This window comes from Carassius gibelio, chromosome B22, assembly GCF_023724105.1.
Source record: "Carassius gibelio isolate Cgi1373 ecotype wild population from Czech Republic chromosome B22, carGib1.2-hapl.c, whole genome shotgun sequence".
NCBI lineage: Eukaryota > Metazoa > Chordata > Actinopteri > Cypriniformes > Cyprinidae > Carassius > Carassius gibelio.
The window spans coordinates 22,884,060-22,909,680 of NC_068417.1; the positions used below are offsets into that span (position 1 = coordinate 22,884,060).

At 36.2% G+C, this 25,621-nt stretch overlaps 1 protein-coding gene and 1 long non-coding RNA gene across 2 annotated transcripts in view; both read right to left on the reverse strand.

The window, feature by feature from the left end:
• The window catches only part of cntnap5b (contactin associated protein family member 5b), a 66,315-nt gene that overhangs the window by 24,996 nt on the left and 15,698 nt on the right, over positions 1-25,621 (reverse strand). Inside the window, exons 2-10 of the mRNA XM_052591352.1 lie at positions 24,420-24,530; positions 22,609-22,802; positions 20,785-20,932; positions 17,036-17,239; positions 14,156-14,340; positions 12,976-13,119; positions 9,335-9,599; positions 7,833-7,976; positions 6,868-7,039 (exon numbers count right to left, since the gene is read on the reverse strand). Of these exons, the coding sequence (XP_052447312.1) occupies positions 6,868-7,039; positions 7,833-7,976; positions 9,335-9,599; positions 12,976-13,119; positions 14,156-14,340; positions 17,036-17,239; positions 20,785-20,932; positions 22,609-22,802; positions 24,420-24,530 (1,567 nt within the window). The remainder of the gene's footprint in view (positions 1-6,867; positions 7,040-7,832; positions 7,977-9,334; positions 9,600-12,975; positions 13,120-14,155; positions 14,341-17,035; positions 17,240-20,784; positions 20,933-22,608; positions 22,803-24,419; positions 24,531-25,621) is intronic.
• On the reverse strand, positions 2,571-5,372 carry LOC127988574 (uncharacterized). The gene is made up of 3 exons (XR_008161750.1): positions 5,308-5,372; positions 3,479-3,597; positions 2,571-3,289 (listed from the first exon to the last, which is right to left on the reverse strand). It is a non-coding gene; the product is annotated as an uncharacterized LOC127988574 (long non-coding RNA).

Consider the following 25,621-nt stretch of genomic DNA (forward strand, 5'->3'; position numbering starts at 1 on the left):
CTGATTATGTCTTTAGGAACAGTTTTCATCAATTAGGAGTCATTTCCAAACTTAAATCATTTTTGTCTTTTCAAGATTTGGAGAAGGTTATTCATGCTTTTATTTCCTCATGTTTAGATTACTGTAATTCACTGTACTCAGGTCTTCCTCAGTTATCGCTTTCATGCCTCCAGTTGGTACAAAATGCAGTTGCAATGCTGCTGACTGTTGCAAAGAAATATGACCATGTCACTCCAATTTTAGCTTTTCTTCATTGGCTTCCGGTCCATTTTAGAGTTCAGTTAAGATTCTGTTGTTTGTTTTTAAAGCCCTTAACAATCAAGCTCCATCTTATTTTAACAATCTTATTATTCCTTTGTCATCTACCAGACTTTTAAGATCCACTGACAGGGCTCTATTATCTGTCCCTTGTTCCCGTTTGAAAACTAAGGGTGACGCACGTCCTGATTCTGCCGAGTTCGACGCGTCCCTGGGTCAACAAGGGAGGTGCTTAAGCTAAATTTGAGCAACCAATCAGATTACTCACGTCACGTGACATGTACCCAGCCTCAGCTTGCGCGCCACTATTTGAATTGTGTGCTTTGACGTCGCCTTCATTTTACAAAGGTAAGTGCATATTATTTAAAATGTGCCATTTCAAATGTGTCCATCCCTGCTCAGCATAATATATTATTTTTATTAATATATTATTCATAACTGACGCGAACATTCGCTGAACTGCGCATATATTAAGGTCCAAATCGCCAAACCCCGATCCTATCGGACAGGAAGGTGCCCACGATCGTTTTGCCCCGGTCCGGTGTGGCGTTTCCCCCGTGATCGCGTCGTCGGATCTTTTTGTACGATTATTTATATCACTTTTGTCATGTATTCGTTTAGCAGATGCTGATACTAATCCTTCTGGGAAAGAAAGGCTAAAAACTTTTGCGGATGGATTGGGGGTTTGTCGTCCATAAACAACAAGGAAATATATTGTGTTGACCCGGCGACATCATTAACCCGTCCAATATACAGTATGACACACATTTATCAATGACTGTATTTAAATAATAATCATTATTATTATAATACAATATCCAATTTAAAACAATCATTAATCTCTCACTATATTGTAGTAATAATAATATAAATAATAATATCTTGTGTTGACCCAGGGACGTCATATTCTTGTGATGACCCAGGGACGTCATATTCTTGTGTTGACCCAGGGACGTCATATTCTTGTGTTGACCCAGGGACGTCATATTCTTGTGTTGACCCAGGGACGTCATATTCTTGTGATGACCCAGGGACGTCATATTCTTGTGTTGACCCAGGGACGTCATATTCTTGTGATGACCCAGGGACGTCATATTCTTGTGATGACCCAGGGACGTCATTCTTTATAGCTCATCTAATATGAGACAAACAGTAATTAATCACTTCATTTTATTATTGTTATTATTAATAATAATACAATATCTAATATAAGACCAAGATTAATCTATCAATATACTGCAATAATAATAATAATAATAATAATAATAATAATAATAATGAAATATCTTGTGTTGACCCAGGGACGTCATTCTTTATAGCTCATCTAATATAAGACAAACAGTAATTAATCACTTCATTTTAATAATAATACAATATCTAATATAAGACCAAGATTAATCTATCACTATACTGCATAATAATAATAATAATAATGATGAAATATCTTGTGTTGACCCAGGGACTTCATTCTTTATAGCTCATCTAATATAAGACAAACAGTAATTAATCACGTCATTTTATTATTATTATTAAAAATAATAATAATACAATATCTAATATAAGACCAAGATTTATCTATCACTATACTGCATAATAATAATAATATTAATAATAATAATAATAATGAAATATCTTGTGTTGACCCAGGGACTTCATTCTTTATAGCTCATCTAATATAAGACAAACAGTAATTAATCACGTCATTTTATTATTATTATTATTATTATTAATAATACAATAATATAAGACCAAGAGTAATCTATCACTATACTGCAATAATAATAATAATAATAATAATAATAATAATAATAATAATGAAATATCTTGTGTTGACACAGGGACTTCATTCTTTATAGCTCATCTAATATAAGACAAACAGTAATTAATCACGTCATTTTATTATTATTAATAATAATAATACAATAATATAAGACCAAGAGTAATCTATCACTATACTGCAATAATAATAATAATAATAATGAAATATCTTGTGTTGACCCAGGGACGTCATTCTTTATAGCTCATCTAATATAAGACAAACAGTAATTAATCACTTTATTGTATTATTATTAATAATAATACAATACCTAATATATGACCAAGAGTAATCTATCACTATACTGCAATAATAATAATAATAATAATAATAATAATAATAATAATAATAATAATAATGAAATATCTTGTGTTGACCCAGGGACTTCATTATTTGTAGCTCTATCTATAGATTTTTTTGTATTTATTTTTTTTTACTTGATTCTTGCTTACAAATCTGTCCATTTGTGTTTGCAGGAATACACTCTGTACTCACCAGTGCTTGCTGAGGGAAAAAACTGGGAGAGGATTCACCTTTTAGTCTGCTGACCCATAGATTTGGACCACAAGTTGTAGATGTTGTCATCTCATTTTTAATCAGTCAGTTTAAGTAGAGGTACACTGATCCAGTGAACACAATAACAAATGAATTGTAATTGTTTCAAACATTGTCATCTTAATTAAGTAATGTTACAGTTCATTGATTTAAATATACAATATATCACTGTTAGAGAACGCATTCAGACAGCAGAGTAATGCTAAATGTTCATGGTTTACTTAGCTTAATTTACAATTAAAGATTACATAATTTTTCATTGTTTTAAAACAATACATAGTAAAATAAACAAAACCAAAAAAAACAAGTCTCTTGCACTTAATTTCTCATATGCACACTTACATGTACCTCTTTTCTGTCAAAGCACAGAATGGAGTAAAGCTTATTTTGCTTGATTACACTAGCACGTCCGTTTATTTGAATATATATTGAATTATAATTCAAATCAGGAAACTTCTGAGAATCGTGTTCACTTGATCAGTAAGTACAAGTACAAGGTGTTTACAGCGATGTCCTCTGACTCCTATTGGGCAGCTACAGAAACAGTCTTCAAAGAAGCATTTTTCATTCTTCAAACTGTCTGCCTGTAAATCATGAATGACCTGGAAGTATCCATCTGTCTTCTTGATGAGAATGCTGATAAGATCCAGTCTAAGGTTCCTAATGCCAAACAAAAACTGATATTTAGGCGATGGAAAAATCTGATTAGACAAGCAAAGAAAAACAATACATGTTTTAATATGATTGTGTTTGATTTATTATATAACTATATTCCAAATGCTTGTGATTCTATTACATTATTTGCATGAACTCATAATGAAGTTGCATACGTTTAATTGCAAATATCACCTTTCAACAAGATTGTTTGTATCGGAGTTGGCATGGTTGTAGCACTGTCCGACCACGCGTGTCCTATTACCAGCCAGTGATCCTTGAAATATAAGCAAAGAACTGAGAAATCTTCAAACCTGTTGAGGAATTATTTGAAAGTTGATATGAAATCTTAAAGCTATAATGAAAAAAGAAAAATAGATTTAATGTTAAATTTAACAAATTTAATATTTACTTTAAAAAAGTTATATAAATAGTAACAGTACAGGTAACACTTTAGTATAGGGAACACATATTCAGTATTAATAATGACTTTTTACTCAATAAACTTCCTAAGTAGTTTACTGCTTATTAACAATTAGTAAGTTCCTTGTTCAGTTTAGGTATTAGATAGGATTAGGAATGTAGAATAAGGTCAAGCAGAATAATGCATTAATATATGCTTTATTTCATTATTATTATTATCATTATTGTTATTATTTTTAAAATGAAGAGATTAATTACTGTTTGTCTTATATTAGATGAGCTATAAAGAATGACGTCCCTGGGTCAACACAAGATATTTCATCATCATTATTATTATTATTATTATTGCAGTATAGTGATAGATTACTCTTGGTCTTATATTAGATATTGTATTATTATTGTTATTATTATTAATAATAATAATAATAAAATGAAGTGATTAATTAATTTGTCATATTAGATGAGCTATAAAGAATGAAGTCCCTAGGTCAACACAAGATATTTCATTATTATTATTATTATTATTGCAGTATATTGATAGATTACTCTTGGTCTTATATTAGATATTGTATTATTATTATTAATAATAATAATAAAATAAAGTGATTAATTACTGTTTGTCTTATATTAGATGAGCTATTAAGAATGAAGTCCCTGGGCCAACACAAGATATTTCATTATTATTATTATTATTATTGCAGCATAGTGATAGATTACTCTTGGCCTTATATAAGATATTGTTATTATTATTACAAGAATATGAATACAAGAATATGACGTCCCTGGGTCATCACAAGAATATGACGTCCCTGGGTCATCACAAGAATATGACGTCCCTGGGTCATCACAAGAATATGACGTCCCTGGGTCAACACAAGAATATGACGTCCCTGGGTCAACACAAGAATATGACGTCCCTGGGTCATCACAAGAATATGACGTCCCTGGGTCATCACAAGAATATGACGTCCCTGGGTCAACACAAGAATATGACGTCCCTGGGTCAACACAAGAATATGACGTCCCTGGGTCATCACAAGAATATGACGTCCCTGGGTCAACACAAGATATTATTATTTATATTATTATTACTACAATATAGTGAGAGATTAATGATTGTTTTAAATTGGATATTGTATTATTATAATAATGATTATTATTTAAATACAGTCATTGATAAATGTGTGTCATACTGTATATTGGACGGGTTAATGATGTCGCCGGGTCAACACAATATATTTCCTTGTTGTTTATGGACGACAAACCCCCAATCCATCCGCAAAAGTGTTTAGCCTTTCTTTCACAGAAGGATTAGTATCAGCATCTGCTAAACGAATACATGACAAAAGTGATATAAATAATCGTACAAAAAGATCCGACGACGCGATCACGGGGGAAACGCCACACCGGACCGGGGCAAAACGATCGTGGGCACCTTCCTGTCCGATAGGATCGGGGTTTGGCGATTTGGACCTTAATATATGCGCAGTTCAGCGAATTTTTCGCGTCAGTTATGAATAATATATTAATAAAAATAATATATTATGCTGAGCAGGGATGGACACATTTGAAATGGCACATTTTAAATAATATGCACTTACCTTTGTAAAATGAAGGCGACGTCAAAGCACACAATTCAAATAGTGGCGCGCAAGCTGAGGCTGGGTACATGTCACATGACGTGAGTAATCTGATTGGTTGCTCAAATTTACGTTAAGCACCTCCCTTGTTGACCCAGGGACGCGTCGAACTCGGCAGAATCAGGACGTGCAAGGGTGACCGAGCCTTTTCAGTCACTGCCCCCCGTCTGTGGAACCAATTGCCTCTAGACTGCTGCCTTACACCTTCCATTACCATTTTTAAATTGAGATTGAAAACGTATCTTTTTCACCTTAGCATTTTGATTCCAATTCATTGTTGTTTTATTGTCTGAGTTGTTTGGTTATTTTCTGTGTTTATTTTTCTCTTTTAATTTTAACTTTACTATGTTTAAGCTATAAAAAGTACAAATTATTTAAATTTCTGAGTATATTCTAGTTTATTAGTCTTTCTTTCTTTCTTTCTTTCTTTCTTTCTTTCTTTCTTTCTTTCTTTCTTTCCATCCTTCCCTATTTTACCAATTTATCCATTATTTCCTATTTTCTTCCACCCATCTTTTCTTTCCTCCCTCCATTATTCAGTAAATTAGTCTTTATTTCCATCTCTTTTATTTTTCTGTCATTTTTGTAACAGTTCATCAGTCCATTACTTTGGACTCCATTACTCAGTCCATTTCATAATTCTTTACTTTATCAATTTATCATTGCTATTTCCTAATTTCTTTCTCTTGGTCTAATGCTCTTACCATAACCCGAATGGCTCCCCCACCATCCAAACGCTCTTATCCTCACCTGCCTAGCATTCTCTCTCTTTGTCTGCCATTCTGCCTCATATTTATTCCTCCCTGTTTATCCTCCGCTCGTATGTGCGCCATAAAGTAGACCATGGAAAACAGGCCAGGATGCTAAGGGATAGAGGATAATGGAGGAACTGTCTCATCTGCTCATTCCCTCTATTCATTTAGATCTGTCATTATTCGCTCACAGTGCAAGCAACAATGGAGAGTACTTTGGTGTCATCTGCACAGTGAGAACATACATGTGCAGAACAGCAAGGCATTGCCCAACAACATCTTCAAATAGTACTTTAAAAGCAGTTTTCCCTTTTAAACTCTGATCTCAGGTTTCCCAGCTTGCTAATTACTTCAATTAATATAAAAAAAAAAATCCACTTTGTTAAACACTGAACAAATGTGTTACAAAGGTTCTGTCCTTGTGTGATACTGCAGCTTTAAACTTTGCCCACGGCTTTTGCACTCACGCAGAATACACTATCGTTAAACAAACTGTATGAGGCTAGATTTTTACTCATATAAACATCACATTAACCATCAATCCTCTAGGGCGATTTGTGAAACATTTTCACACATTTGAAGTTTCAGGCAAAAAAGGTGATTCCTAATTAGCCTGCAAATCACTGGCATGGGTTTCACCACTATGCTACGTTGTTTTGAAACTGTGCTTGTTAGTGTCGCTCATTATCTTGCAATGAGTGAATTGCAATCATTTGTTCAAAAAACTACTTGTCATTAGCATTTCAAACAGAATGACTAATAGACATACCTGTCACGAATGCCACAGATGTCAAACTGGAGCTTGCTGTAGTTTCCCAGCAGGCCTTGCTGCACCAGGTAGAAGTTGATTGGCTGGTTGTTAATGATAACAGAGCGTATGCAGCCTTGATAGGCCAGTGTCGGATTCCGGCAACCCTGATTGGTTAATACTGATGGGCAACCTGCATAAAAATAATTATCAACAGAAATAATAGATGATAAATTGTGGCAGTGTAACCAGGGTCATTGTAGTTTACTAAAACTAAAACCACAAAAACAAGTGCAGTAACTGTAATAAAAACGTATTTTAGATCCTTGCCGAGGAAACATTTGAGATTTTAGTTTAACTTGATGTACTAAAAGAAGAAGCTAAAACTGAAATACAAATAATCAAAAACTACATAGACATTACAAAACACACAAATCTAAATTACATAAGTTATAATAAATGCTATTTAATTAAACTTAAAAAAAAAAAACAATGAAATCTAAAATATAACAAAATATACAAATAAAATATAATTCTAACTATTAATAAAAAACTATAACATTATCTCTGATACTAAATTACTAAAATTGATCCTAAAGTACTTGTATGTAAAGAAACGTACTGTAAACAGAATCATATAAATAAAAAAACAATAAAAACAATGAAGTTAAAAATAAAGCTTTAATTTAAATATTTTTTTTATGAATATTATCTCTCAATGTCAAATATTTTATTGGTCCTAAAATACTGTAGTCTTCAGTTTTGCATAATATCATTTCATTTTCTTTTCTTTTCACTTTCGGCTGAAATGTGTGTGTATTCTTCAGAATTAAGCGTCTAGTAATCCACGATAAAGCTTGCAGGATAAAGAACCTAAAGAAGTGGATTTTCTAATTACAACCCACACAATTTGGTTGTATGTATCAATGCTTTTAATTGTAAAACTAAAGGCATAGTTTGTTTGTGTAAATGCACTAGCACCCTACCTCCAATTAGCAAACTCCTCCCAGGCTGTGCGATGTCCTTCAGCTGCATGGTGGACGGTGGCTTGTCGTCCACTGAGAGGGAAACCTGGAAACCTCCCACGCTAATGGTCACCGTGTGCCATTGGCCTTCACTCAGAGCCTGACCTGGCAGAGGAAGACACGGAGCGATGTTACGCCTCAAATGCTGCGCATTAATCAGGGCGAATGATTGACAGATCTGGGGTTTGTGCGCTGGAGCTCAACGAGTTAATCTGCATATGTCAGCCCGACAGAGAATCCACTATTTCCCTTGAGAAGGACGTGCAGAGATTTCAGTTTGCCGTCTGCGATGGCAGCCTGCCAGGCAGCCGCATCCAAAATTCAGTCGACATACAGGTGTGTCTGCCAAAGAGTGTTTTACAACTAAAAATCCTGTTTGAATTCTCGGTAAACGATTTTACGGTGAACGTACGCGTGTGGGATTGGATTTTGTTCACGCTGTGTATGGCGGAGATGCAAATATGAAGACAAGCGCATAACCTTGTATATTTATCCCTTGGAGGGTCTTCCCTTTCACATCTGTTGTTCTTAATTTAAGCTAAATATAATTAGACTAAAGGGGTGTTAGTATCAACAGCCGTTTACAGCGACAAAACCAGTATATTGTTGTATAGAGTATAGAGGTGGCATATTTGAGACAAAATACCACTAGTAATAGCTACTACAATTGTTCTTTTAATAATTATAATAATAACTATTTTATTCTTTTTAACACAAGTATAATTATTAATGTTATAGCTATTTTTATAAGCAACACTTTTAAAAAGATTGTAAATTGTATTATTAATATTATTTAAAATATGTCTAATAATAATAAGAGTTGTTTTACAATAATGATGATAATAATGATAACATGTTTTTTTCTCATGCAGGTGTCTCTGCCAAATAGTTTGAGCTGTTGATAACTTTATATTGTGTTGTGGTGGTTAGCTCCGCCTACAATGAAATCTCATTGGTCCAAAATCCAACATCACAAAACTGTATAATAAAAAAGAGACATGCTCTGATTGGCTGCAACTGTATCGAATTATGCAGATTTATTTTTACTTATAGAAAAAAAAATTATAATACTGTGTGACATGATTAGGAAAATAGTACGCCTAAAATACACCTTTTCGAATATTTTGATTATGTATATTAATATGGAATGGATAAATCAATATATTAGTTGTTTTATCTTTTTAAAATAATGTTTATGATGATGATGATGATTACGAAGTGTGTTGGGACTAATCTTTTGTTTATTTTTTTATAATAATAATAATAAAAATAATACTTATTATTATAAAAATAATTTGAATATTAATCTAATAATATTCATTTTTATGATTATTATTTGAATCACAACACTATTTAGTGTTTTCTGGTCGAGGAGATTTGCGTTGACAAGCAGAAGGTTGTAGGTTCAAACCCCACAATATTCAAACTTCAGAAAGACACACATGTACACTAGTACATCTCACCGATGACTATATCAGAGCTTTGCAATGCTGATCTGTGGTGTGTGAGTCTAAGCTGGCCATGAACGAGAAGCAAAAGCAGTCTCTCCGACTCCCGCCTCAGCCAGGCCGACAGTAGCATCCCTTCCCGGTTCCACGTTCGGAACTGGAACGTCACTGACAGTGTTTCAGTGGCAGCATCCAAAGGAAGGGACAGGAAACTGCTGCTGGAGCTTAAGAAGGTGGCGGATACCAGTTGAGGCTCTGAGCAGGTAAAAGTCACGTTCCCCTGAAACAACAGGTTGTGAGAGGGTTAAAATAGAGTACTAGAGTAAAAATGTAATTTTATATATATATATATATATATATATATATATATATATATATATATATATATATGAGATGGTATGTAGAAGTATTTTTGGTGTAGCAAATATTTCAGTGTTTGCTCAATAACAAACTATTTTTCCTCATTCTAAACACAAATCCATGCAAAAACATGTTCTTTTCCTTCTTTGACAGGTTTTGCCCGCAGGCAGGCAGACTGAGCGACATGGGAATAAACAGTAAGTCATGTGTCAGGACTTCGAAGACTGCAGGTCTCAATGGAAACAGAATAGGGGGCTGTTTTTAAACCAACAGTCCAATGTTACTGGACTATATAGTGGACAATCCATTGATCCGTCTTTCTGTGTGGTCTCAGACAGCAAGCCACAACAGGACCGCTCCGGACTGTCAGCCTATCGCATGGTGAACCGCTAGAGGAAAAAGAATGTGTTTGGATTCTTTAAGTAAGAAGGTGACGGCGAGCTAGCTGAACACAATCCAATAAAACCCCAAACACCACAGAAACACCACAGCCTGCGATGACACACTTTACTTAGTCTAGAAGGAAATACAACTGATTAAAGCCAACACACACATATATATATATATATATATATATATATATATATATATATATATATATATATATATATATATATTAGGCCTGTCACTTTTAGTTCAAAAATCGATTGCAAGATCGATCGGACCAACCAAAAAAAGTTTCGAAAATGAAAATAGGTATTCAATTTTAACCAAATATGTACACTATTAATTTTAAAAGAATTAAACAATTAAAAATATAGATGTAACAAAACTCACAAACAAGCAGAAAAAGAAAATAAAGAATTTCCGAAAGTGCAGTATGCGTTGCGAAAGCTAGATTTAAAATACCAGCAATTTTACGCGCCTACAAGACCCAGTGACGTCGAAAGCGACCTCTCTGTGTTCACACCAAACGCGAATAGAGTGTCTGGGGCGATTGATTTCAATGTCAAGTCAATGTAAAGACACGTTTACGCGCGTCTGGATGTCTCGCGGCGCGGTAGACGCGAATTCGCCTCATTTGCGCATCTAGTTACAGGAGATAAAGGAAACTTTTTATTTTTTAGACATGGAAAATCGTTTCTACAATCAATTCAATGAACACTTATGTCTTAAAAACCGAAAAAGATTTTTTCACAAAAGTGACATCCCTAATAAATACACACAAATACAAATGAAAAATATATTATTTATTAATAATAATAATAATTAATCACAGCAGCTGGGTTATTAGGTTATTAGGCTGCTATTCTGCTGAACGTAAAGCTCTTCGTCACCTGTATCTTTTCTGCACTTGTTTGACTAGATAAATATAAGCAGTTCTTGTAGAGACAAAAAAAGATAGAAGCAGGAGTTGTGAGTGGGTTGGCTGACCCTAGCTCTGCCCCTGCATGAATTACATGAAATATTTTTAATGCATCAAACTGAAAGAAATCACACTGAAGTTAACACCCTGATTTTGACAGCACTAATTCAAATGCAATATATAGAGATTAAAAAAATGGTCTTAGACTTTTTGACCCTAGTAATCCCAGACACAGTGTATCCCACATATGCTCTGAAGCCCCACTATGATCACACTAGTCACTCAAGAGACACCATGCCTCATTGCCTGGCTCTAATTGGGCTCCAAAGGCCCCTTAGGAGTCTGTATATTTGCCTTGCTGAAAACTTACTGCATAATTGAGAGAGAGAGAGTGAAGGTGTCCGCTGTGAAAATCTCAGAGGGTGGCACAGACTAAGTGGGACTCGGTCCTCTCCGTCATTAGTACCAGAGTCCCGCTCAACTCCCTCCCGGTCCATTAAAGGATGCAATATCCAGCATGTGGGCCAGATTAATGGCTGCAGTGATTAGCTGTGCTCTGGTGTAGTCCACTGCACTGATGTGACATGATATGACAGCCGACGACAAGCCATTACACGTAATCACAGTGGGGAAACGGCCGCTAACAATACGAGACCATAAGAATGGCAACTCGCAAAAGTTGCTTGATTTAGAGGACTGCGATTCCTCAAGCCTCAGAACTGGAAAATTGGGAACAGTAAAGCAGGACTGTGGATTTATATTTGGGTGCGGTATCATATACAATTCTGTCATTATGTCCAAATATTCCTAATAAAACAGCTGCTTAAAAAAAGAGTGCATCTGTCTATCTATGTTCTATATCCATCTCTATCTATTTAGTTCTATTTTTCAATGTCTATCTATATCCTTCTAGTTCTCTAACCATCTTTATCAATCTAATTCCATATCTTTATATATATCTACTTCTATGTTTATACATCCATCCATCTATATTCATCTAGGTATCCATTTCATCCACCTACCCACTCATCCATCCACTCATCCATCCATCCATCCACTTCTTAATCAATATGCATCAAGGACTCCATCCATCCATCCATCGTCTCTTAGTCTACAAGACCATAAACCTTCAAATTGCAAATAAATCAACCATAAAAACAAACCTCTGGTGACTCATTACTTTAATCTACAATTAAAATGGTTTATTTATGGCTAATATCTTAATACAACCAAAACAATAGGAAATAATATGGACATATGAACATCACACTTGTGTTGCAGTCAGATAAGCAGAAACATGTCATTAGTCAAAGCCACCCCTCTCATTAAAACCGCTCCTTCGTCTCAAAATGACTGTAATTTAGTCCCCAGACCTTCAGTGAGGTACGGTTTTATGAGATATTCATGAGCGGATCATTTATGAGGTGTAATCTAAGGCCAGAGCAGCTCTTGGAGACTGATTGCCTTCCTTTTAAAATATATTTTAATGACAAGGCTCTCAGCGCTGTGGGAATAATGCGGACAAAACCACAATTCATTCTCTTAAAAAGCTCCCTTGTGGCACCATAGCATACTGGCAACGGCTCAAAAAACTCCAAATGGCTCCATTTCTCTCCCTGCTGACCCATCCCACAGAGAACTAAACCAGCCGCTAAAATGCATTTCTGGAAAAATGCAGGTGAAGACTAATGAGAATGAAAATATAAATCAATATCTTTACAAACACTGTTTGTGCACAAACTACCAATATTCATCACAATCCACAGACTTGGCTTTAGAAAGTTCTGGCACCTTTCCATGCTGGTGCTATTAGGGGATAAATCACTAAATACTCTGGTCAACAACCATCCATTATGGACAGGATGGGATTGCTAATTCATCAAGACCTGTGGAAATTGTTCTTTTTTTATGGCTTTTTCATGGCCTTGACAACAACAATAACAAATGTATGAGATGATTGACAATAAATGGACAAGATAAAAGTTCTCACCACACTGTAGATTTGAGGTTTGCGTCGTTTGGCTAAGTCTATGATGTTGACTCCGTTGTAGTAGAGGTTCTCCATACAGCCATGGAAGTTTTTCCGCAGGAACGTGCCTGGTTTTCCAGGAAGTGGGATTCCTCCAAAGCTGAGCTTTGTGAAATGAATGGCAAAACAGCAGCGATGGAGAGGTTTTACAACATGGTGGGAAACGTGTCCAATTATTAGTCAAGTGATTCATCGCTTTAGGTATTATGCTCTTGACAAATAAAAATTACATGATTAATATCACCATGTTTCCACTCTATAGGCCAACATGTTACAGGTAGAATGGCCCCATTTGCAGCATTTTTTGCACTCTTTTTGGGTTGAAATAAAATAAAATAAAATAAAATAAAATTATTACAATTACTACAACTAGTAAAGCGTATTTTATAAAACTCTCCTCGAAATGCAACAAATATAAACAAAATGTATTCTTCTTGTTCTTCTTATTATTAAATATACTTGCATAATGTACTTAATACATTTCTCCTCAAAGTGCAACATAAACAATTTGCTGCACTTCTTTACAATCTAAAATAAAATCATTATAAAAAATAGTAATTCACTTCAATGCACTTTAAAAAAAAAAGTTTAGCTTAAACAATGTGCGCTTCATTAAATAATGATAAATAATAATTAATTTATTTTACATACATTTTACTACCATATTTCATTAATGCTCTTAAAAATGCAACATAGAAACAATATAAACAACACAAATAGACACCGCATTTACAGTACAATTAAGTTAAAAGAAGAGAACTCACTGAATTGTTAACTGTCTAAAATTATTAAATTTTAATTAATAATAAATACATGCAATAAACATTAATTAAATATAAAGTAATAAATTAAATATATCGTATTTATTATAAATTGACTCAAAAAAAAAAAAAAAAAACATTGTCCAGGATGACACATCAAATCTGTTTTCCTAGAAAAGACTGTAATTTTATAATAAATTCTGATATTTTAATATCTGCTTGAAGTTTCGTGTCCTCAAACCTAACAGCAATGAACTAGAAGCTGCAAAACTTGGGGTCTTTAATAAAAACTACCGTTAAGGATCTCTATATGGCGCTGCTAAAATACTGCGCAAAAAAAAAAATCAGAAATAAAACAATGTAAAGTAAATCCTTCTCACCTCATAATCAACCTCTAGCGAATCATCCAGCCCACCTGTCCTCACGTGTTTGGTTAGTCTGTCCACCGTGAAGTTGATCTGTTTGTTAAACCGCTCAATCAGGACGGAGTGCCAGTGCTGGTCGTCCAGAAGACTTCCCAGAAACACAGAGACGTGGACAATGCTAGGGTGCGTCTTAGCATCATCTTGAGAGAAAACGAGAAATTAAGTATTAAATAAATAATATTTTAGTGTCATTGTTTATGTTTTACCTTGGTATATCTATTTTTTATGCTTGAGACATTTACTAACAACATACTGTTTCTTATTTTAATACTTCTTAGCTTTTATTTTATGCTCATTTCATTTTTAGTTTAAGTTTTAGTCCTTTTATTTTGCACGTTTATCTTTTTTTTCTATTTTCGGTTTTTGATAATTTTAGCACTCCAAGTTCTTATTTCTGTTTTATTTTAATAAGATACACTTGAATTCGTTTTAGTTTTAAATAATCTTATCTAACAACACCAACACAGGTGCACATAAATACCATTTATAACATGCTACTAAATGAAGCCAAATTAAAATGTTGTCAGAAGCAAAGATTTTATCAGTTGCTAATTTTACAGCATCTTTGTAAAGGGCAGCCTTAGAAAGAAAATTATCAAACGGCCTCTTTTTCAGCACATTCTCAAAACGAGCCATAAATAGCTCAGGAAAGGTGTGCCTTGTGCTGTCTCCTCTGTTTGATCCTTCTGAACTTCCTGGAAAGGAACCTGCTGTATTGATGATAAAAGAACAGAAAGAACAGCCTATCTTGACGAAGTGAGAGAAGCCTGTAAGGAACATGTTCAGCTCATTTTTCACCATAAAATCAAAAGAAAGAAGTATGAAATTATATTTTGCGTAAAGAAAAGTAAGCTTATTTTTAGCACCATTAATATTCGTCGAATTGTCACTGTCACGCAACTACCGCTGTGCTGGAGCGAGGAGACTTCAACCATATAATATTTTCACATATAACATCTCAAAATGCAAATAAAATGGTGAGAAGGGACGCCGTTTACTTTTTGTGGTTCTGGAATTCTGTCACACAAGTGACAGAAGTGTAGGAGACGTAGGAAATTTCAAACATACACTTTTAATAAAATTCAAAGGAAACAGGTAAACACACGTAGCAAAGGATGACATAAACAATTCCAGAGCAGGGAGAACAGAACGGGCTCGAACTCAAATAGGGCAGATAACGAAAGGTGATGAGGACAGCTAATAACAAAGGCTGCATTTACACTTGGCATTAACATGCGACCTTTATCTGGATGTTGTCCACATACACATTGAAAAGACAAATGTAAAGGCACTTCTGATTGGAATGTGATCCGATCAGTGTGACCTGGTCCAGAGGAAGTTGAGGGAGCATTGTGATCAGATCTCTGTGCATTCACAAGTGGACATCAAGCAAAACCCCGCCCCCTCTCTCTCGAAAACTGTCCAAAAAGAGACGGAGAACACCTGTGTGGAGCGCTAGTTAAACTCCTACACTTATCTTTGATTTGTAAAATGTCCCGCGACTGTAAATGCTTTAAGAAAACCCACCACTTCAGGTTAGCTTAGCACTGGGCCATTCTCTGCAGAAGTATTTAAATATTGCATGGGAAAGACAGGTCCAATCGGTTATCCAGATAGAAAAGTCAGCTGATGCAGCCAAGTGTAAACGCATCGTGTTCTGATTGACTGCTGATCTGATCTGCTTGATCGGATCACGGTGATCGCATGTTAATGCCAAGTGTAAACACAGCAAAGGAACAGGAGACTACTAATAATGGGAAAAATAACTGGAAGGAGCAAATAAGGACAAACAGGAACTAAAACACACATGTGACAGTCACATTAATTCCATATCAATTAAGCACATTTTTTTTATAAAGGAGAAACACCAAATTATTGGTGTCAGTGAATTTGAGAAGAAAAATATCTATATATATATTAATTATTTGTTTCATTTCTTTAAGTAATTAAATCATTTTCTGATTTTCGTAAACATACACATTATAGTGAGATTTACCCATGAAGGATACAATATACATCATCTGAAATTAGCTTTGGGAGGTTTTTGTGGCTCTCCGATACAGGATGAATGCAAATGTAAAAGAAAAACATCGTCCTGATAAACAGCATCAACATCATCTCAGTTCGGTATACTTAGCAATCAGAGCTCGCCGCCGCTCTTAGCGTAACATGCAACTTATTCCATCCGAGTGCTGGTGCTAATTGAACACGAGGCTTGGAAAGCGCTTAGACTCTACATTAGATCGCTCTTTGTGACAGCTCGATACACTTTTATGTGATTACCCTGCAGATTTGGCGGTCTTAATCAAATCTTTGTTTCACAACTGCCTCTCATGTGATTACGGTAAGATGCTACGATTGTGCCTGTGAGTCCTCTTGCTACAGTGAAAGAGCTCTACAAAACCCAAAGATGCGGAATAACCTAAACACATTGCTTTGAATCTCTCCAAAATGGGTGTTTTGGGGCTTTTAATTCACATATGTTAAATCTGAGGATAATTTGCACGCTAGAGTACTGAAACATTATTTTGTACAATTTGCATACTTTCTCTCATGAATGAAAACACAGATATAGTCCCTGGACACACTAAAGCGAAATGCTCCTAAAGATCATATCACCATAAAAAGCTATAAAATAATGAAAATTAAATATTTCCAAGTTTAAAATAAAAAGGTAATTTTGAAATAGTTGAAAAGGGGGAAAAAAAACACATATAAACGCTTTTCTGAATTAGCCCGCCCTGTGGCAATGCTGAGAATGCATTACAAATATATGCCACAATTCTGAATATGAAAATGCATGAAATTAAGAGGCTATAGAGTGCTCTCACTCACCCAGATTGATATGCAGGGCTAGTCGGCCCTTATGCAGCTCTAGGGTGATGTAATCGCCTCTTTGTCCCTCTCCATGCACAAGGACCCCATCCGCACGCTGGCTCTTAAACCGTAGAGAGATGACGTCTTTCACAGTGCTGGTGGACTTCTGATTAAACCGGTACAACAAAGAGCTCCTGCCGTTGAAGTCTGCAACATCCGACTCTGAGAAATGGAAGGGAAAAGGGAATCAATCATGGTCATAAATGCTAAGCAAGATATTATTTGAAAAAAAAAGAAATAATAAAAAAAAAGAAAATATTTTGTACAATTTATCAATAAATGTTTATCTAAACAATGTTTGCTTTAACATTCTTTTATAAACACAAAACAAATAAAAACTAAAAATCTAAGTAAAATAAAAAAGTACAAAGTGAAAAAGAATAAAAATAAAATAAAACAAAGCACAGCAAAACAAAAACAATAACACAATAACTAAAACAAAGCAGTTAAAAGAAAAGGAAAATAAAACAACAGCAAATTAATAATAATAATAATAATAATAATAATAATAATAATAATCAAACAAAAGCAAACAACAAACACACACACACACACACACACAAAAATAAAACAAAACAGCACAATGACAACACAACTATAACAACAACAACAACAACAAAGTGAAGTTTAAATAAAATAGCCCTTGAGCTCTAGTAAAACACAATCAAAGTACTAAAGAAGATAAGAAGAACCAGAATGATAAACAATAAGACCTGTCTTGAGAGATAGGGTCAGTTTATTTGATCTTATTACCTTCTTCAAAACTTTGGCCAGAATTTAAAGAAATATGAAGCCTGTCTTGAAGCAACCCTTCAGAACAAATTCTACCCTGGGCTGTAAAAGGCAGAGATGTGGATTTTGACCCGGGCTCAGAGTTCAGACATTACATTTTTGCTCTCTTTCTCCATCCCTCTCCTCACCGGATGCCGGAGTGCGAGAGACTGAAGCTAACTAGCCGTGACAAGCAAAGCCTCGCAAAGAGCTCGGAGCCGTCTGCTGAATATAGAACTAACACAGAGGGTCCAAGAACATCAGCAAGTGCAATGAGGCTGAGTTAGATAAAGGGGGGAGATCAGACGAGAATGTGTTTGGTTTTCGTCTTTTGCACGAGCTGTAGTCTTGATGGAGGCGCAATGTGTGGCAAGATGAAATGATAAGGAAATATAGCTTTATCTCAACGTCTTTCAATCAAAGAGGCACAACAATAATCACCAAATAACCATAGAAGTTATATAAATGATGATCTTGAGAACTGAGAGGATAGAAAGAGAAGAAGTTGATATTACTGTAGTTTTTTTTTTTTTTTGGAGGGGGGTTGGTTTAATGCATATTGTATAATCCTTCCTGAGGGCAAAGAACAAAAACAATGAAGTTCAAACTTGCGACTGCATCTGAGCTCTCCCAGAAGGCTCGCTAAACATAACACACCGTGGATTCACATCATGATTGAATAATTTATTATTTAGGATTGTACATGAAAAAATAAACATAATTTATATACTCTGCATATAAGAAGAAGAATGCCTTTCCAAGGCTCAAGGTCACTTTAACATAGTCCTAAATGAGACATTTACACACCCATGTACATAGTACATACACAAAAGGCCACATATACTGTAGCCACATATCTTACAATCTTAAAATTCAATGCTGATATTGAAATCCCATGGTTTCAGACTGATAAAAAAAAAACACAAAAAAAAACGCATTTTTGTTTCCAAGAATTTCCCCGATCACTCAGCACAGAAAATGTGGGTGAAAAATGTTTATATTCTGTGTGGGCCTGCTTATTGCTTAAGAGACACACAAAGTTGTCCGCAAACTCAGAATTAGACCTCACTTTATCTGTGGGTCTCTTGGTGGCATCAACACAGCGGTGCTCCAGTGTGAATTAATGACTGTACAGGGACAAACATACACACTTATGCTCTTGCTACACACTCCCTATTTCCGACGTACACACACAAACAGTTTATACCACGAAGCCGCGGCCTTAAATTGCAGTTAGCAGCAGAGGCGCTTGACAGATTTAAAACTAATTGACTTCAGGAGCATTTCAGCAGTGCATGAATAAGGCCAACGCACCACAGAGGACGTCCAGTTTATCCCACAGAAGACAAATATGAAATACGTAGAGGGAGACCATGTGCTATACTGAACGTGTGCATTCATATTCTTTTTTAAGACTCTAAGACATGTTTGAATTCACTTTACCCTCCATTAGACGTCACGTTTTCTTTCATGTTTGTCGTCTGTATTTCTTCCCTGGAGTTCGGTTAGCAGACATGTTCATATGTCCTTTGTGCTAACATTGAGCGCTGCTGTGTGAAGCCATTGTATGTTTGGCGCACACTAGCGCAGGGCTAATTATAAACGTAATTAAAAAGCAATAATTCACTCCTTGATTCATTCAAGGATTGCATCTTTTGGAATGCAAGCCGTGCTAACGCTGATGCTAACCTGCCAGCGGTCTGACTTTGAAAAAGCACTAGCGTCTCTGTTATCAAACCCTATTACTGAAATACTGTGTGGTCAGCACCCACTTATCATGTTTGATCAACACGGTAAACCGAATCGCCCCCATCGGTGTCACATTCCGCCCTATCTCACAAAATTAACGTTTAGAGAATAAACATGGCGGTGATAGGTCGGCGAGTCGAGCTTTGAATTGACAATCGGTCTTGCTAGTGCACAGACTGCAAATACAAAGCACCTGAGGAGAGGCTGAGAGAAAAGAAACAAGGTGGGAGTAGGGGAAGGAAAAGAAAGTAAACGAGCACTAGCAAGACTGCTTTATAAATATTTCAAGCGCAAGGCGTGTGGCCCTGGCTACCCTTGAGGTAACCGATTGATTGTTACTCTGCACTTTGATACCCAGGGAAGGCAGGTCTAAAGCAACTCACCCCGACTGCAGGAAAAAAAAAAAAACATTACAGTGAACTAGCCAGACTAGCTGAACTTTTGAAACCAAAGCTTTCTTCCCTCAAGCTATATCAGTACGATTGTATGTGCAAGATGCACATGATTGCTTCATTTAATGCGCTTCCAGCTCCAAAAGATTTGAAGAAAATCGTTCTGCTCTGGAAATATGTGGAAATATATTGCTGGACTGATTTAACTGGTTGGCTTGTACAATAAAGCAAAAATTTAAATAGAACTACATTTCCCATAAATCTATGTGGCAGCATAAAGGCCTGTTCACACCTTCAAAACAATTAAATCTGACTTTAACATCCGATTTACGAAACACAAACAAATACGAAACAAATGGCAGAAGGGTTGTACAAAAATGCTAATTCACTCTCTGACAGTAGGTGGTGCTTTTAAAGCAGAAATACCCTACAATCAGTATTTACGTGTTTTCAAACAGCAGTTCATAGTTTTAAGAATGCTGTGTCTATCAAACAACACTAAATACAAGATTACAAAGACCAATGCATTAACAGCCTTGAATTCAAATTAAAATGCTTATTGTAGTAAATTTGAGCACTGAGCATTTGTCTTGTTGTCAACAGAATGTTAGAATTGCAATGCATTCCATATTGTGGAATACATTCGAGTAAAATGACAGGGACTGATTTTTAATAAATAAATAAACAACAAATAACATGAGCAAAAATAGACAGAATGAATTTCCACTTCATCCCATCTTTAATTCTGAATACATAAGGCACAAATTACATACCAAATGTACATTCAGTACTCACTGTATGCACAGCCGTAGACCTCCACTCTGAGCCCCATCCATCCCCCGGGACTCCAGTCCACCGGCAAGAACCGCAGAAATCGTGTTCTTATGGAGTGTGAGAGCTTGTGGTGAACAGTCCCATCTGAATTTGTATTTCCAGGGAAAGTCTACAGAAGGAAATAAAAATTGTTAGTTTGCCCAACAGTAACTTTTCCATGATCTGGCCTTAGTATGTACACTTCACGTGTTAATAAATCATTACAACATCAACAGGGAATTTATGTGATGAGGAATTTTGCACGAGTCACATATTTTGCTAATGTGACCACACCTTAATGCTAATGTGTTACTGCTCTCCAACATTAACTGTATTTAACGTCTTGTGAGTTACGATTTTGTAAACTTTGAGACATTTTTAAATGTATTCAGCGTCTAAAGTGCACTTGTTAGCTTTGTGCATTGTTGGCACTCCTGTGTTAATGTTTGGCTAGTTAGCATGTGCTTCCTCATTCTATTTCAAATGATATAGAAGTTACTGGGAAAGTACGGTTAGCTTTCTGCAGGTACTTTAGCCAATTTAGTCTCAATTAGCATTTAGGTTTACCTCAAAGAAACTCTTCCAAAGTCAGAGAGTTGATTATCTATACATAGAGCTGAACTCTTGCCAAGCTGCATTTACCTATGATTTAAAATACTAACACAGAAAGTTAGCGGGGTGCCGCTGGCAGCGTTAGTTTCTTTAAGCTGCACTCAAAGTGCCGCTGCAAATCTAAACCTCCAGGTTTAGAATAGCTGGGGGTCCTACCTCCAGCTGTAGAGCCTACCAAAAAAATGGCATGACCAGGAGGCACCTACCGCTCTGTAAAAATGTTCCACTTCTTTTAATCTTCTACTCATTAAAATGCTTCACACCTTCAAAGTCTTCCATTAAACTCCATTCTCAAACTAATCAGCACCTTTTTTCTCCTCCCGCTGGGTGAGAGATAAAAGAACCAAACATTAAACCATCAATGAACAAATAAATAAAGTTGTAATGAGATGAATTAGCCGCAGAAAATGTATACACCACCTCCTCCTACAGCTCTCTGTGTTTGTTTAGCTCCGACGATTACATTAGCAGGAATCCAAGCTTTCGTAATGAGAGACGACGAAGATGGCAGGTTAGATCTCAGTAATGTTTCGCCCCAGATCTCTTCGAGCCGGGCTAAATAAGAACGCCGGGGAATGATGGAGCTTTGAAATGACTAGTATTGATTCAGAAGAGGAGGGTGAAGCCCATTTGTTTGCCTGTAAGTGTGGAGGCAATGCAACCGATGTCTCTTGTGGCGCAAGGGCCGTGCCGATCGATTCCAAAGTTGTCAAAATAAAACTACCCCCCAAAAAAGAAAAGGTAATTGCAGTTGGGTAGACAAGGATTTCAGCTGCACTGCCAGTGACCGGTAAGGTCAGGAGACCATGAAATAAGTTTTGGGAGGGATATTAAAGCCACGCCACTCAAAATAGAGCCTGTATTTAATCTTAGTTTAGGCGATTAAGTGAAATTCAAGTCGGTAATTAAAATTTGAACATTTCGTGGGTGGCTGGTTTTCGATGTGTGCCAACAGTGTCTGACAGTGTATGGGAGGATGCATTCATTTATTCTAGTAAATTATTATGATTTCATTAAAGACACAGACGCTTAATGATTATGGGTGTGTATGCATTTTATTCCAGTCATAAAAGCCCCCTTGATCCACATTATCCAGAAAGCTTTTACAGTACTTATCGCACCGGCTGAAGTACTAATGGTAAATGTAATAATAAAAGGGTGGATTATTTTTATAAGAGAACTTGGATAACTCACCCCTATGTTGTCCTCTTGTCTGAACTGCTTCCAAGCTCTTCCTGTGTCACTGTACAGCAACATGTAACTCGTAACCCAATCAGGGCTCCCGAAACGACCCTGGGTCGCCACAGCTGTGACCTCGACCCGCTCTCGCAGATCCACCTGTAGCCATCGTAGCCTGTCTGTTCGTTCTGGAGCCCAGCCACCACCTCCTAGCACAAAAACAGAAGGGGTGCAATGTAAGGTACAAGCAACAAAAATTCAGAAGATTCAGCAACCAACCTGTGCAAGGTTGTCAGGCTGTAAGCTCATTTTAATTTTAAACTGTGGTCACCTTAGCAAAATCTTTAATGTTTTGCAAGGAAAAAAGTAACGATGAAGCACTGCTCACACAGAAGTCACTTTCAAACCAAGTAACTTTGTGTTGCTTAATGCGGCAAATCCCCATGACCAACCTGAAGGTAAAATTTGCAAGGGAAATCTTCTGCCATTGTGGGAAATTTCTGATTGCGTAGGTTCTGATCGAAAAGTCTGGATTTAGTTCATGAGAATTTACTGAACAACTTTAATTTTGACCGCACTTTTAACTAAACATTTAGAAAAAGTATAATAATGCACAATTACTTTTACGAGCACAACAGAGTGATGAATTGTGAATATATTCAAATTGGTTCATTTGAAGTGAACTCTAAAATAAGTATTTCACTAAAACAAACTGTTTAAAACCTATTTATGACACTTATCGACTGAATGATTTGCGTTTACAGTGGACTTCATGCATTCACAATTGTTCCAGACCACACCAAGTGTATGGACATGAGGAAATGACATCATGATTCCCAATATTCTAAATAAATGATTCAATAAAATTATTCTGAATTCCCCAAAACTTCTTGACAGAAAGAAATCTTGGATGTTTCAAACTTAATGCCAGCTCACTTTTGCACAGCATGTTAAAAAGCAACAAAACAAGCTGGAATGCTATTTATAAGAAAAGCTAGCAAGCTAATGATAAAACAACTTGTTTGAAAATGGATCCTGCCACGATACTGCAATTCCATTGATACTTTTGGCTAGCTTCTGCTCAATACTCTAGTTGATTAAGGAACGTTCCTTCATTAACAAAAGCTAAACTTTTAATTACAGGCAGAAAAGGTATTTGAAGCATTCAGCAGCCAGCCAAGCCTCAACGTCAGATAAGCCTGCCAAAAGAGCTTCTTTTAAGCCTGTCTGTTCACACTAATTAGCTCAGTAAATCTAATGTACATTGGCACTGTATCTATTAAAAGGCTGAGCAGATAGACAGCAAACCCAGCACTAGTCATAGCACAAGGAGCTGCTCCACTAACACATACTAAGCCAAACAGTTCGGTTTCACAAGGGTGTTCCTATCGCTGTCAGGAAGTAATTGACTATTTGGTCTACTTTTGACCTGTAGGTCAACTAAATTTCAATCAAATCCATTCTAAAACCCTGAGTAATGATTGCTGAGCGAAGTTGTACTAGGTATTTATCCCTGCTGTGCCATATCAAAATGAAAGAAATTCATTTTTTGAAAGCACTGGAATGGACTCCAGCATGAACTAAACCGATGCGGTAAAATGTATTTTTATGGTCTTACCGTGTTTTTGGACATTCAAATAGAAATACCTTAAGTAAATACCATGGTACATAAACAAAATAATTATTCTGTGCCATCATTTATATCAAAATTACTCTGGTATTAGCATCACTGTACAATTCTGCCAATGAAAGTAATTTTATAGAAATCTAATTTAATTACTTGGGTTCTTTTCAACATTTTCACATTTTATGCCGGGATTACTCACCATCTCTTCTGTTGAGCTTGGCAAAATATGGCAACAGACTGTCAGAGGAAGACGAGGAGCTCTGGAATGACGTGGGAGGAAGAGCAGAAACCAGTGGCCCATTGCAGTGATCTAAAAAACAGGAAATAGATTAACCAATCAGAGTTGACATTCAAGGTTTGTGAATGACTGGTTTATTCTGGTTTAGAATGCCCACTTTTCATAAACCAATCAGCTCCCAATGGATAACAGACCAAGTCCTCTCCTTTGCATTTTCCCCATTTTCCCCTTCACCCCTACAGGCATAAGGTGGCTTATGAATGTTTCGAATCTAGTAATTGTAATTGTTAACACCCTCAACTTTGGCTGAAGATATCAGTTTATGGACCAGAAGAAAGCAGTATGTGGGACACACAGGGTAAACCTCATTCATCCAGCAAAAAAAGGGGACTTTCAGCATCCACTCCTCAGGTCAACGTGCGGAGCAAGATAATGATGAGAAAGAACGTGGAGAAAGGAGAGGGAGTGTGAAATCTGACAACAGCTCTCATTTCAATGTTTGAGAAAGCCACACCGATTTCTCAGCTAATTAACCTTTCAAATGCTTTCTGAACGAGCCTGACATCAAATAGCGTCACTCACGGAATTGCAAATGTATTCCAGACCAGGCAAAAGGTGAGACTGGGAGATGAGAGGGAGAAAGGAAGTGATAAAGAGATGGAAAAACATGAAAATAGCAAGTATCTAGGTAAGGTCATAGGAAGGATAGAAACTGGTAGCTAGCCCCATCTCCTCTCTAACAACGACTCTGAGAGACAGAGATACCTGAGCCAAACTGAAACATCATCTCCTGGCTCAATGGTATTTTAGTTCAGGAAAAATCCATAATAAACAGGCACCCACCGAAGCAGGTTTCCTCCAGACGAAGCCATTTAAAAACCTGCCCCATGATGCATTTTTCAACAGGGAGTCTCCCTCACTGACAATCTCTCTATCTTTTGCTCTGCCAGCGTGTAAAGTGGGCAAATTGAGCAAGTGATGTTTCTAAAACTCATAAATATGAATGATGAGAATGACTGACAGGGGCTTCCGCTTCTACTCACGGTGACAGTCGTGCGGAGGAGATCGGTAGCATTGCATTCCACCAGCGGAAAGAGACCAGATTAGATTTTTCTTAGTGTGGGAGGGAAGTGAAAATGACCTAGTGGCTGCCAAGCACCTGG